The following is a 14,988-nucleotide window of genomic DNA, read 5'->3' as shown; positions in this document are numbered from 1 at the left end:
ATCCAGGACCCTAGAGAAGCCTGTGCTGTGCTGTGTTCATCGTTTACCAACGGAGCCGCCGTTCTCCCACGCTTGTTCTAAAGTATTCAGTTTCTCCTTGGTGATCTCCAGTTCTTTTTTCATGGCAGAGATTTGCTCCTGGAGAGACTCATTCTCACCCTGAGACAGTGAAAACAAGAGACAGAAATATTTTCAGTCAACTGTGAACAGCCAAAAAGTAAAGGTGTGCTGAAAATACTTGTCCAGTTAATGCTTTAATACCTGCAAATGTTCGAGGTTGGTGGTCCTCTGTATGAGGCGGCTGTCCCTCTGCAACATGTCTCTGTATTTGACTGTGAGCTCTGTGTACTGTTTGTTTGCCTTCTCCAGGTCTGATGAGGGAACACTATCATCCAAGGCCTTTTGCAGTGCTGCTATCTTATATGCAGCCATTTCCTACAGTAAAACAAAAGGAAGCGTCGTTAACTGGACATTGTATAGTGGTAGTGATGGCCGATGCCAAACACAACTTTTACTTGTGATTTTTAAAAACTCTCATATTCAAGCCAATGCTTCCGACAATAGCTTCTGTATTCACTTTTGACTGGAGTCAAAGACAAGTCATTAAAATGGTCAAAATGAAAACATTTAGAGGCTTGTGGAAGGCTTGTGCTCCTCGCCCCGGTCAACTGGAGTCTGCATTTCCAAAATCTAAAAAAGTTATTTAAGAAAAAGCAGCACCGGCTTTTATTTAATGCATAATCTTTGGATGGATGTGGCTGATTCACTTTTTTGGAAAACAGACATTAGAATTTGTTGTTTACCGGAGGAATTTAACACTGATTCTCTGTACCTTGTATCTCTGCAGGTAGCCGATCCTCTGAGTGACGGAAGCCTGCATGTGGCTGCTCTCGTCCCTTAGCTTGCTGTTGTCCCTGCGGAGGTGCTGCTCCTGCTCCAGCAGGGTGGTGTAGCGCCGCGTCAGTTTCTTCTCGTTAACCTTCAGCACCGTCAACGTGCGCAATGATTCGCTCAACTGTCTCCTGATTTCCTCTGGGTCCTTGTGAAGGGTGTCCAGCAGCTCCTGTTGGGTGAAACAGATAGGTGCTCTTTTAAAAAAAGGTTTGATCCCTCGTGAAATTTTGGGGGAAAACTCACAACAGGGTAAGATAAGTGAAGCGAAGCAGTTTATCTGCTTAACATTTATTTGTCTGACTTACGTTGAATTCTTGGATTTTAACAGCATCCACCTGCTTCTGCTCCTCCAGCTTGTCCTTCACCTCTGTAAATGTCGCTCTCTCCTTCTGCCACTCAGCCTTCTCACTGAGCAATTAAAACACACAGTAAAGATTTTGCACTTCAGTAAATCAACCCACATATAACTTGTGAGAAACCTTCTCGTTAACTCACCTTAGGTATTCTTTATAGAGGAGACCCTGTTTGTGGCTGATAACAGCAAACTTCTCTTTGTATTCCTCCAGTGTTGCTGCAAGTTTCTTGCTTTGTTCCTCCTTGTTTTTGAGCTCCTGATTAATTAAAGTATCATTATTATTATTATAAATGTTTAGGAGAGATATAGTTGATTTGTAGTCATTTCCTTCCAGGTCTTGAGAAGACAGTCACACTGACCTGAAGAAGTCGAACAGCGTACTCATTCAGGGAACTGATGACCTCGGTGCTACTGGGCCCCAGGCCTTCAGGGAGGGTCAGAGGTCGGAAGACAACTCCACTGGTGCCTGACTTCCTGAGCAGCTCCACCTCACCTTCCAGCTGGTTCACCTGACAAGCAACAGATGAAGCAATCACAATCACAGCCTGGCAGCCTCATCTTTTTTTCTTAATACCAACTTCAGTGTCACTAAAAATTCCATTTGCACATCAAAATCATTACTTCTGGTACCAGAATAATCAATCCAAACTGCTAAACATCAGTCATTGTCATGACAACTAGCAGTTTGTTGCGCCTTTGTAGGGAGATTAAGATCAGGTGACTGTCATGAAATTACCAGTGTAATTCAAATAAATGTAATGTGAAACATAAACCAAATCAAAATAAAATGTATGACACTATGTAAGAGCACAATGAACCAGACAAGGGAATGAAAAAATAAAAGACCAGAGACAAGATGCATAAAAGACACAGAGTGATGTAAGAGAATAAAACTCAAGAACTTAAAGAAAGGCTTTGATATATGACAAGGCTTTCCCCTTTTAAGAACAGGGAACTGGTTGTGCTCTGGAAAAGATGGTTTCTATTAAACATGACTTCTCATTTATGTTGCATCAATTTAAATATTGAAACTGAATGTAAGCTGAAAAGCTGAGACACAAGTCTGTTTACCTCTTGTTATATGAAACAGAAGCAACACATGTAAAACCAGAAGAGATGGATTCAACAAAGAAACGTTGTAGTCATGCTAGTAATTACTCTCAGAGAGAGCATGTCAGGCATTGCCACTGTCTCTATAAATCATCATTATTTAAATTAGTAAATGCGTGTGGTCAACTACTTTCATGTGAGATATTTATACTGTTGATCTGGAAAACAGAGTCGCGACACACAGCTGTAAACATTTGGAGTTGGCCTTGCATAACCAGCGTTTAATAAATGTTTGACTGTGAACAACTTGACAAATCATATTTAAATGTGTGGCCATAAAAATCTGATGAGGTGACCAACATTGCTTTGTTTTCTTGCCAAAGGAAAGGAAATGGCCAAAAAAAAGGATTTGATAGAAAAGTGAATGCATCACAATAAAAAAAACAAAACAACCGCATAATTTCTTTGTCTTGACACGATACAATCTGGATGTACCTTTTCTTTGGCTCTGGCGAGCTGGACGAAGCTGCTTGTTGCTTCCTCACGAGCTGATTTCAACTCCTGCCTCAGTTCTTCGTTTCTCCCCACCAGCTGATGTATCTGGGACTTGAGGCGCAGGTCTGAATCAGTCTGCCCACTCATGTTGTTCACATCTATCGCCTGAGGACAGTGGGAATGCCATTAAAATATAATAAAATATTGGATGATAAATAGATGCAGCTTGTCAAATAGAAGAGACCATTTGAGGTGCTGTCTATTAGTCAGTGTAACAGGTCCAAACAAATATCTGCTGCTGTCTCACATGTGACTTACTATTGGATTATCTCATGCTGGACAACACTGCACCATCATCCATCAAAAGTCTTACTACTTGCAACCTTTTTCTGTCTCACCACATTTGTTGTTTATGAAGTTGCTAAGTGACAAGTCCGCTGCTTCGTCAACTTGAAAAAACATTGAAATACCTGAGACAATGGACACAATCCCTATGTGTCCATTGTTTTCAGCACAGCCAATCTTAGGCTCTTATATAGGCTGTACTGGGCTCAACATGCCTTTGCATAAGCTTGGACCTGAGTTGTTTATGTGAACCTTTACATAAAAATGTTAACATTTTTGAAGGATAAAATAAGCTGCTGGATGCGTATTTACCTCACTGCTTTTAAAAACTATAATTTGAGTGTGGGAAAATCACTTTTAGGACCATTTCTATCCTCTGTGTTCTTGTTTCGATGGTAGATTAACACAAATCTCCAGTGTACATATATATCAAGGCCCTGCGCTGCAGCATTATGACCCAGAAAAAGTAATAAAAAAGACTTGAACTCTGGACAACAAAAAATAAAACTGTGAAGATTGAGCTGATAAAAACCAGCTACTAGTCGTGTGGCAATAAATTATACTTTAGCCTCTTTTAAAAAAAAAAAAAAAAAAACATCAAAATTGAACATTAGATTTGGTGCATGGGAGATAGTTACATTAGCTAACTTTTCCAGATTGGCAATATTGATGGCACCATCAGATGGAGTGGCCCCTTGATTGATCCTCATGGCTTGGAGAACATCTTTCAGTGCAGCCTCCAGGTCTTGTTTCACCTTTGACAGCTCCTCCACTGTCAATGAACACAGGAAGGGACAATATCAGTGAAGCTGTGGCCACTGAATGATTTAATTCACCCAAAAACTCTCAAAAATGACAATAATCATCCCTTTGATTCGTCATTAAACAAACAAAATCTACAGTTCATGGAACAGACTCAACTTTCAAAATGTCCCTGTGAACTCCAGATGAGCAGCACATCTGTACTTACGTTTGACTTGAAACTGGGTCTTGTGAAGTCGCAGCTCTCTTTCCTTTTTACTCAGTTCTTCCTCTAGGTACGCATTCTGCAAATACAAAATGGACCACATGAAATGTTACAATGACAAAACAATTACCAAAAGTTATTGATACATTACATCAGTTGATCCACATCCAAAAGGCGTGCCATGAACCTGTACCTGAGATACGAGAAAAGTAAACCAGACCAAGCCCTAACTGAGCTCATTTTGATGTTTGACTGAAGTTTCTACAATTACCAGTATCCAAGTAGTTAAGTCACAAAAAGCGCAGCATGAGAATATAAAATTAAGAATTAAAACCATCTAATAATGATCAGATTAAATTAAACAATGAATATATTGGTTATAAAAGTGCAAATCATTGTGCATCATCAGCCAGGAGCTCACCTTTCGTCTGATCTCTTCTTCTGTGTAATTGCTGCTTTGCTTAAGTGGCGCAGTTCTGCCGGGCCTGATGTCTTCCTCCAGAAGAAAGCTTGATTGTGGGATCCCTGCAGAAACACCTGATTGTTACTAAGAAGCAGCACAACATTAATAAAAAATGATATTCTGTCTATTGAACACTTTTAAAATAGTAACAAACAGTAACCTCAATCCCTGAAAACAACTTTCATAGGAACAATGTTGGTTACTAGTACTAGTAAATTAATCATCATTGCATTGTAACACCACAAACAACTTCATTGTATTGGAGGTAAAACTTATAAAAAGATATTTCAAAACCTGTGCAAATAAAACCAAAAACACCTTCATTATTATATATGAAACTGAATTTGAAATACAATGACCTTGTGTAATTCAGGGGAGGCATTGGACCACATGGCAGGCATATACCAAACAACAGTGCAGATAGGTACAAGTTGAGAAAACAAGCAGGGCAGTCAGGAACAGACATTATCCCTTTAGGCTCAGAAAAAAACAGAAATAACTTATTGAGTTACAAAATTTGTCATTCAACTCTTGTACCCTCATCAGGCTAAATAATGTAAATATTCAAGGCTTGGACCCAAAACTGCATATCACTAGATGTCAAACAGACAGATGTAACCTCTACCTTTGATTTGATCTTTTAGGGGGAAAACATGAATGAAGGTCAATGCAATTATTGACATTATACAATTCCATGATTTGTGCATCACCTCTTTCCTTCACCATGCTTCTGATTTGTTTCTTGAGCTCAAGTCTTTCCTCTTCAAGCCGTTCAATCTACAAAGAAAAAAATTAATTGAGATGAGAGGAAAACAGTAGTTTTAAAGGTTGTTGATTATAACCACTGATATCCCACTTTACCTCTTTGGTTAGGACTTGGTTTTCTGCTTTGTACTGACGTTGCCTGATATCTTTGGCTCGCCGGAATTCTGTCAGATCCACTTCCTGCTTTGGTTCCAGACCTTTGGAGTCATGAAAAAGATCCAAAGAAAGTCGGTTAATGTTGTCTAAATAGAGTGAAAGATGGGAATTATAAAGTTTTTTAAAAAATCTGACCTAGTTTTTCTCGGAAATCCTCGTTTTCGTCCATGAGGTCATTAATTCTCATTTCAAGCTGGTTGATATCTTTGGTCATGGCCTCTGCCTCGCAATCTCTCACTCTAATTTGATTTTTACACTCTTTGATCTCCAAAATCGCAGCTTCCAGGCCATAAGTTCCCTGTAGTACAAGAGACAGAGCTGCGGTTACTCATCCATTAAAAAGCATGTCTTGTCTCACTTCCTTTCTTTCCTTGTTTTCCAATTCATATGGTTTTTGGTGAAATCAGGATGTAATTAGACATGGTGAAAGACAAACACTCAGCTTGTAGACCCAAAAAGCATGTTGATCACACCATAGTCACATAGTCGTTTCAATGTCCCTGTTAAAAGTGAGTATGGACAGGGAAAAAACCCCATAGGGCTTACTTCTGGGAATTTAAGTTTCAAGTAATTTGATTTGGATCAAAAAAAAATCTTTGATGTAAGCCAAGGGGAGAGACAGGGTATGTGTAGACTTACAGACTCGTACTGGCTCAAGCGGTTTGAAGCCTCAATGAGTGCTTTGTCTTTTTCCTCAGCATGAGCTTCCGCAAGCTTCACAGCCCGCTCTGCTTCTACCGTTCTGGTCTCTGACACTTCCAGCTTAGACTTCAGCTCTTCCATCTTCCTCTGCTGTGTGGTTAATGGCAGGTCTTGAACAAGAAAAGGAAATAGGAAATAAGCTCAATATGATTTTTTTTTGTATAGCGTTTAGCCCCTTTTCACATCACATTTTTGGAGCTACTGTTAATCTAAAAACACCGATTTCTATTTCTGCAGCAGAAGACTGGACTACATATAGCCTTCAATCCTTAAACTAGAATTACCGCCTCACAGTGATAAACCTCCACCAACCAGTCAAGTTGCAGGAAATATGGTCACAATCTCCCCTTCTGTTCCTGAGTTTCAACACTGAAGAAATGTTTATGTTAATCTTTTACTGTCTGAATATAAAATGTCCTCACCTCATGATTTTATTTTATTAGACATTTGTGTTAAATTGTGCCATAATTAGCCTAAGAATTCTTGAGTTATGGCCAGAAATGTGCTTGTGAGATCACTGTGACTTTGAACTTTGACCTTTGCCCACCAAAATCTAATCAGTTCATCTTTTAGTCCAGGTGAACTATTATGCAAAATCTGAAGAAATTTCATCAAGGTGTTCCTGAGATATCATGTTAACAAGGCCAAAAATTGTGTTTTGTGAGGTCCCAGAGACCTTGACCTTTAACCTTTGAAAACCAAAACCTAATCAGTTCATCCTTGAGTCCAAGTGGACATTTGTACCAAATTAGAAGAAATTTGTTCATGAAATATCATGTTCATGACAATGGGAGATTTCTGAGGACAGACACACGTCACCTTACATAATGTGTTCATTGTTGCTTGTAAATTCTGCATCTTTTAAACCACTGATTACTTTTCATTATTAATCATTTATTCAATTATTTGATTGATCATTTAGCAACTGCTCAAACCCCCAAAATATCAACTTCACGTTTAATATAAATTAAAACTATAAATTGCAATTGCAATAGCATTTGAGAAGCTGAAACCAGAGCATGTTTGGTATTTGTTTCTGGACCTAATCAAACTGGCTATATTTTTTCTCCATGTGACATTTTAAAGGCCCTTACAAATCATTGGCGTTGTGTTTATTTTTGTTAATTTGATTTGTTTTGTTTCCCCCCCATCAGCTGTGTGAGCAAATTAACTTTCACCGCAACTTCACAACTACTTTCAAAACACCACTACTACAAATATTTGCAGTCCACAATTACGAGAGGAAGGGCTGTGGCTGTTATGAAAATTTTTAACAGAACATTGAATGACCTCATCACAGCTGGTTTTGTTATGAAGGTGTTCAGTCAGGCAAGAATACACCCACCTCTGTCTTTCTTCGTGGACGTCTTGAGCTCCTCGATGAGTAAGGTGTGCTTCTCCATTTCCCCTGTATACTGCTCCACCTGCTCACCCAGCATCTTGATTTGATTATCTCTCTCTTGAACGGCCTGTAGGGCATTCACCAAAAATGATGAGAATTTATTTGAGACTGAGCACAGCTGTAGCACACTGAGTTATTGGTGCTTTCATCATTAAGGAAATTTATGAAATGAAAACAACGGTGGGGAGGGCTGGGAATAAGAGACACATGACAGATGAAACTTACAGCACAGAGTTCATATATGACCTGGCCCAGGGCAGCGGGAGGAAGGACAGGTTGATAAAATATGACAAGCGAAAAAGAGAAAAGCAAACAGTAGGGAAAATGACAGATAGATCGAAGAACATGATATTACAACCACCTCCAAGTCAGGATTCCCCTGCTCTGAAGGACACAAATAAAGGCATATGCACACAGTGACCTTCCACCTTGTAATTAGGACCCTCCTGCATATTTAAGTATGCAAGGTCTAGAAGAATATTATACATATATATAGACACAAAAAAAGAGGATTAATTTCATTTCTCTCCTATTTTGAGACGGACCTGCTGCAAGGCAATAATGTTGCTTTTGTCCAAGTCCAGTTGGGCTGAACGCAGCTTTTCCCTCAGATCACGGATCATCTGCTGGTACACCAGAATTTCATCATCCTTCCCAGAGAGCACTCTCTGTGTGAGAAAAAAAGGAAGGTTCATGATAGTCCACAAAGAGCCTAACTCAGTGGTGATGGTAAAGATGCATAGTTGCAAAGTTTAGGTACATTAAAACTGGAATCAATGCCTCACGGTTGAATGTCTTCACCAACCAGTCAAGCTGAAGGAAATATGGTCACAATCTCCCCTTCTGTTCCTGAATTACAGCGTTGAATTATGGCCAGAAGTGTTTTTGCAGAACATTAAGATGTGACAGTGAAGTTGACCTTTGACTGTTTAGATACAGATTGTCATCACTTCATCATTTTTTCCCAGTGTTTCCTATACATTGATTTCATTGATTTATTTATGCCGGCATGGCACAATAACAACATTGATTTTTTTTTTTTACTATTTCAAATAGGTAAAATCTTATTTCATCATAAAGCTGCTTGCAGTGCATTGATTTGCTCAGCCGCTGCTTGCCTTGCTCTCTCTCTCTCTTTCATTGACAACAGACCCAACTGTCATAGTCGGACTGGCCATCATAAGCACCGCCTAAAATCCTGCTGCATCAGAGGGCTCGTCTCTATGTGCCTGTCATTCGGGGTTCGCATGAGAGAGTGCTATGTGCATGTGCCAAAACTGGGCCAATCACTGGCCAATCCCAATATGTAAACAACTCTCACTGACTCCGGTTGGGTCAGTTATTTGTTTGATAAAACATGAAGCAAATGAGCTGCATATTCAGTGTGGTCCAAAAGTCTGAGAACACTTTCCTAATGGGAAATGTGTTGCTCAGAAATCTAGTTAGTACTTAGCAAATAAAATACCCTCTGTCAGCTACCGCCACAAATAAAACTATTTCTGTGGTAAGCATTTTATCCTATTAGACATTTGTGTTAAATTGTGTCATAATTATCGTATGAATTCTTGAGTTATGGCCAAAAGCATGTTTTGTGAGGTCCCAGTGAGCTTTGTCCACCAAAATCTAATTCAGCGCATCCATTAGTCCAAGTGAACATTTGTGCCAAATTTGAAGATATTCCCTCAAGACATTCCTGAGATATCACGTTCACAAGAATGGGACGGACAGACAACCGGCCACAACTGTCGCCAGGGTGGAGGCATAAACACTTGTGGATTTTCTTTTTTTTTTTAAAAACAGCAACATAGACACAGCTCTGGCCTTTGTGGTCTACTGTGATGTTTGATGGATATTGCAAAAGGGAACATGCAGAGATTTAAAAGTAGAAAGTGCTTGAATACCAGTCTCCAAAGTAGCAACAATGTGCTGAATGTTTCATATCTATTTGTTTCTGTTTTACCACGTTACTCCACTGATACAATGGTCATTCTTTTTATCACTGACACCTCTATCTATCTTCCACCTTTTTTTTAGACTAGTTTGTGAATTGGCAATATCACTTGATGTTTGACATCAATTAAATTAAAAGAAATTTACATTTGATACAACCAGTGCTTGCTTACTCTGTGAATGAAGCTGTTAAAAAAAGAGAGACGCTGGTTTCTTTGGTTGAAAGGCATAAGTTCATAAAAAAGGTTCCTGAGTTCTCTGATGAGTTCCTGTGATCATAAAGGGTTAAAGGGTGCAATATTTAGCTCCATGGGCTACTTTTTAAAACTCTTATCTCCTCCATTTTCAGACATATCTTTTACATACATCAGCTTAAAGAGAAAAACAGGTAAGAAGTGCCTTGGTGAAAGTTTACACCCACCTTCCACTCTTCTACTTTAGCATTGACTGCTGCCATAATCGGGTCATCCTCCTCAGTCATGCAATGGATCTTATCTGTTAACTCTCTGACCTGTACATTACAAACACACACACACAAAGAGGAGATTCAGTGTCCAACACGCAATGTAATCATGTTTACAAAAAAAGCAGTTTCAACTTTGATGATAGCTGACTTCATGCATGTGTCAGGTAATTCTTCTCAGCATTACAATAACCTAAAACAGAATAAAGTAGTTCATTTAGGAGGGTCTTTACTTGCAGCTTTGCATGATCCCTCTCTTTCCTGAGCTGGTCCATAATGGAGTCAGTCTGCTGTACAACAATCTTCATCTTGTTGTACTCATCTGTCATCTTCTCCATCTCCTTCACAGACTCCTCCAGACTCTTCTGCATCTGCTCGTTCTGTGTCTTCAGGTACAAGTTTTCATCCTCTGCCCGCTAATGGACACAAAATAGTATGATAAACTTGATTTGTAGACACATACTTTTGCATGCTATAAATCAGAGGTACAAAGAGCAGGTAATAAAAACTGATGAAAGCCTTAAAAATTGGTTAATTACATGTTTTTGGCTCTAGATTTCTAAAAGACCAAAGCAAAGTGCTATTGCAAGGCTTGCTCTGTTCACCAGAGGGTGTAGTAGTGAAACACGTTTCCAAGTACCTGCAGGTCATCCAAGCACTGGTAGAGCTGGCGGTTGGCCAAGTTGAGCTTCCTCTGGATCTCAGCGCTCTCGTCTCTGGACGGGCCCGGCTCCTTCTGTTCAAGCTCTCCGCGATAGAAGTCCACATCCTGCTGGAGCTGCTCATTCTGTTGCAGTACAGGAAGGACAGAATTATTGTCAGAAAAGGAGCTGGATCCAATGCCTTGTAGTCATACACTAATTTAGACACACAACTGTTTTGTCTTACGTTTGGATCTGAAATAATTCAGCAATTAATAGCTTATCAGAATATCCAAATATCTTTGAGTTTTGGACCGTTCATTTGACAAAACAAGCAATTTTGAAGATGTGTCATCTTTGCCTCTTGGAAGTTGTTATGATCATTTTTCCGTGTTTTAGAGGCCACTTAGTCTATTAATCAAGAAAACACTAGCCAGATTAAATGATCATCAAAATAATTTGTTGCAGCCCTACATGTGTTCATTCTATTGGATAATACCCACACTTAAGGTAATATCTATCGATGTCCAAGTGCTGGTAAACAATGGATTATGTTTTATTATATATTTCAAATGTACCCTACTAGTATGAAATCTACTGTGTCACAAACACCAGGACGACCAAACTACTACTCTACCACAGATTTGCTTTGGACATAGAGTACATTTATGTATGCACAATGGTATAGAATGAAATACTGCTTACACTATATAATTGTAACTTTGACTTATTTATTTGTATCCTGGTCCTACCTCCCTCTCTGGTCTGAACATTATTTTATCTCATCAAGTTTTCAATCTCTTTGACATTCCCTGTTGGCCACCTTTCACTCAATCTGACCTTTCAATGGTATTCTATAAAAAAATATATAACATGATAACATCTCAGCTTTAACAGATGTACAGTAAGTGACCATCTGTAGAGAAATTTAAAAAATGTGTACTCCTTATAAAAAGTACCTTTTTACAACTACGAAAACTATGAAACGCATACTTATTTTGAATAACTGAAACTTAGTTTTACTAACTACACTACCTGTATTTCTTACCTTTTTCTTAAGCTTTTTTATCTTTGGAAACAGAACAGAAAGAGATGGAAAGAGATGATGAATTTTGAGAAAAGCTTTCATATGAACAAATGATGGCAGACTACAGGAGACTACATGGGAGTAAGAGTAGATGGGTTAAATAGTGTACTGACTGAGGATGTAAAGACTACTTCATAAAGCTCTATGATCTGTACGATAAGGTGCCAGCCGCCCCATACCTCTCTTTTCAGCTTCTTGACCTCATCCTCAGCCTCCTCTGCTCGCACAGCCAACTAGGAAAACAGAACAGAGAGCAAAAATGTAACCACACTAGATGCGCACTTAATATCTTAAATTTGCACTATGCAATAGACTTGCTCCAGTGTAGTAACCTGAATATTAATCAGCGGAAAGTGACTGGAAGTAGACAACGACTAATAAAATTAGTGCAACTAAGGATTAATAGTAAAAGAATTCAAATATGTCACACTAATAAACCTCTAAATTTAATAAAATGTTTATTTTTGAGGGAATTTGTTTGCCATTCTTTATTAAAAATTTTGATTTATTACCTGAGTATGTTAAAAATATAATTGTATGCTGATCAGTAAGAACTATATGCAGTTCAATAAAACCCACTGGCACATTCTCTTTCCATGAATGACATCAAAGGATAAAAAAAATTCTCTTGAATACCATGTACTTATAAGACAAATCAGCACAGTGTCAACAAAACGTGTGCAAACTAATGAACTGACAATTACAGGTCATCCAAGGACTCATTACTGTGCTAAGCATTGGAACTATGGGTAATGTGCTCATACCTCCTCGTTGGTTTTCTTATCCTTGCCCATTTCTTTCTTTAACTGGGTCAACTCCTTCTCCCTTTGCTCCAGCTGGGTCTCGAGCTGCCGAATCTCATCTCTCAGAAAGCGGGTGTCTGGCCCAGTGCCGGAGTACTGAGCCGTATGGACCGGAAACAAGACATACAAACACCCAAACAACCCCCACCAAGAAACCTCTTAGTCTCCAATTACCTCCATCTGTTAACAACACTTATACATGCATATAATGTAATTTACACATTCTTAAGCAAGGATTAACTTTCTCTTTCCAAAGCAAACTGTGGAAATGTGGAATTCTGATTATATACAAACCTTAGAAAACAATCAAGTTGAAACTACACGTAATGGCTGTGAGCATGCAAGGAATTAGCTGTAATCTTCTTATGTGCTGTCTTTCAGTCACCGCAACCAATCCCTTTGTAGCCAGGGTTACACTCTATGACTGGCTAATACATTTGGCACTGTTGCCAGTAGTGAGGCAGCATAAAAGGCGATTTCCAGTTGCACACATTATTGTGTCTTTTTCGCATTTATAGTAGCAGTCATAATTGAGCGCCCACTGATAAAAAAATAACATCTAAGTAGCTCAAAAAAAAAAAAAACATACACTACGTAACATACAGTATAAAGACATACAGTATATAGATAAATAAACAGGCAGATAGACAGATGCTGTAAAGCGTTACCTTGCGCTCTTGTTCTAGCCTTGACAACTTGGCAAGGAGTTCCTTTTCTAAAGTACAGAAGTCATCATCAATAATGTAAACAGGGTTGTTTCTTAGCAACATTTTAACATATGAAACATTTTGACTACTGAACTTCACTGTGCACTAACCAGTTTTAGCATGCTGTGCTCCAATGTTTTCGATGAAGTCGTGGCAAAGAGTAAGTTCCCGACCCTTAATCTAACAGGCAGAGGGAGAAAAGACAATATAGACAAACTTATATTATTTTATGGAAATATTTCAAGCAGCATATGCACCCAAAATAGCATCAAGGGCTATAACTTGAATTATATACTAAATATTCTTGCTTCTTTAAATGTATCACATATGAAAGACGTGTTGTTGATATGTGTGCATGGTAGAGATCAGGATATAGCAATAACAAAATTGAGCACCTTGAGCATGGCCTGAAACACTCTGATGACGTGAATAATGTTCTCAGGATTTTTATCCTTCACCTCCCAGTCTTCTTTCTGCATAGAAAAAGTAGTTTAATATGAAACCGTCAAATTTAGAGTCGTTTAAGATAATAATAGGAATAACATTTCGATAAGAGAGCCTAGAGTAAAACAGTGACAGAGGTGGAACACAAAAACACTAATACATAAAATATTAAGTTTTTCTTGTACTAATCAAGTTCAGATAACAGACAGCACTCACACTTTACATCAGCATTACTTTCAATGAGGACTTCATGCAGATGTAATGCTCCTATGTGAGATATGCAGGTCAATAGTGACCACAAACAGAGGGGTGAGTCAAAGTAAATCAGTCTGATTAATCTGTTATTTTGCTGATAAAGCCAAAGAGCAAGGAGCTGTTACACCCTCAACAATAATCCAGGATCAGTAGGCCTGGTGTCTTTCCTGGTGCAAGTAGACATAGCTGTGGTTAAACATGCAGCACTACTGCATTCAGTTTGTAATTCTAAACCAGACAAGTGTTGGCGAAATTTGAGGTGTGATGAATGCTAATGTAGACTATTACCAAAACGAGCATGCCGAAGACCTCCTTCAATTTGTCGTCTTCACATTCTTGGAGGGTGACTGGGTCTATTCTCATCATTCTATCCCACTCATGAGCAGCAGGCATCTTGGTCATAGCGTGTTTGAACAGATTCAACCAGCTATTGAGCAGACAGTTCAGTGATAACTACAGTGTTGGTGTTAGAGCTGGTTTGCTAGTTCACGGCTAAACATTGCTGTGCTCCTCAAAATGAAGCCTTATTCTTTGTATTACACTAACATTTGTGACGACGTTTAACGTGAGGCAATTTACTCCACAAACTGCTGCGAGACGTTCAGCGACCAAGCAACTCCACTCGTTTTCATGAATTACCTAGCTAACGTCAGACGATCTGGTTTATAAGTTAAATGTTAGACCCAAGCGTCTGTTATCATTTAAGCTCACTATGTAAGATAACTTAGATATGATAGACGGAGAATATAGGCCACAGATAAGTTATAATTATAGTAAATACACATCCTGAGATTTCCATGGCGTGATGCTTGGCTGCTAGGTTACCATTGACAACAACGGTTAGCTAATTAAGCTAGTCCACGAGAAAACAAAACTAGTAAAAAACGGCGAATACACCCTTGCAGAGAACTTTACCAAACTGTAAAGACATTGCGGATACAACATTGACAAATGGCACTTATAAGCAGCACTTAAAGCGTGGTACTGGCGACATACACTTAAGTTTGTCAAAAATAAACACCAAGTCTGTCTTAGCTAACGTTT

At 38.8% G+C, this 14,988-nt stretch overlaps 1 protein-coding gene across 3 annotated transcripts in view; it reads right to left on the bottom strand.

Annotated features, from left to right (window-relative positions):
- cep290 (centrosomal protein 290) overlaps positions 1-14,986 on the bottom strand; it is a 32,245-nt gene extending 17,259 nt beyond the window's left edge. For 2 of the 3 annotated variants that reach the window (XM_056386828.1, XM_056386829.1), the window contains exons 1-26: positions 14,233-14,986; positions 13,641-13,718; positions 13,356-13,425; positions 13,207-13,253; positions 12,500-12,634; positions 11,915-11,968; positions 11,697-11,717; positions 10,648-10,794; positions 10,241-10,423; positions 9,966-10,055; positions 8,140-8,262; positions 7,538-7,661; positions 6,130-6,302; positions 5,626-5,788; positions 5,431-5,531; positions 5,280-5,346; positions 4,528-4,631; positions 4,110-4,185; positions 3,778-3,911; positions 2,795-2,959; positions 1,609-1,758; positions 1,390-1,505; positions 1,200-1,302; positions 833-1,063; positions 262-435; positions 48-159 (exon numbers count right to left, since the gene is read on the bottom strand). In XM_056386828.1, the coding sequence (XP_056242803.1) occupies positions 48-159; positions 262-435; positions 833-1,063; positions 1,200-1,302; positions 1,390-1,505; positions 1,609-1,758; positions 2,795-2,959; positions 3,778-3,911; positions 4,110-4,185; positions 4,528-4,631; positions 5,280-5,346; positions 5,431-5,531; positions 5,626-5,788; positions 6,130-6,302; positions 7,538-7,661; positions 8,140-8,262; positions 9,966-10,055; positions 10,241-10,423; positions 10,648-10,794; positions 11,697-11,717; positions 11,915-11,968; positions 12,500-12,634; positions 13,207-13,253; positions 13,356-13,425; positions 13,641-13,718; positions 14,233-14,346 (3,055 nt within the window). In that variant the 5' untranslated portion in view covers positions 14,347-14,986. The remainder of the gene's footprint in view (positions 1-47; positions 160-261; positions 436-832; positions 1,064-1,199; positions 1,303-1,389; positions 1,506-1,608; positions 1,759-2,794; positions 2,960-3,777; positions 3,912-4,109; positions 4,186-4,527; positions 4,632-5,279; positions 5,347-5,430; positions 5,532-5,625; positions 5,789-6,129; positions 6,303-7,537; positions 7,662-8,139; positions 8,263-9,965; positions 10,056-10,240; positions 10,424-10,647; positions 10,795-11,696; positions 11,718-11,914; positions 11,969-12,499; positions 12,635-13,206; positions 13,254-13,355; positions 13,426-13,640; positions 13,719-14,232) is intronic. The other variant, XM_056386830.1, reaches the window with a different exon arrangement.
- Positions 14,987-14,988: the final 2 nt, after the last annotated feature.

The sequence above is a fragment of the Seriola aureovittata genome, chromosome 10, assembly GCF_021018895.1.
Source record: "Seriola aureovittata isolate HTS-2021-v1 ecotype China chromosome 10, ASM2101889v1, whole genome shotgun sequence".
In the NCBI taxonomy this organism is placed as follows: domain Eukaryota; kingdom Metazoa; phylum Chordata; class Actinopteri; order Carangiformes; family Carangidae; genus Seriola; species Seriola aureovittata.
This window is presented reverse-complemented; position numbering and strand designations above follow the sequence as displayed.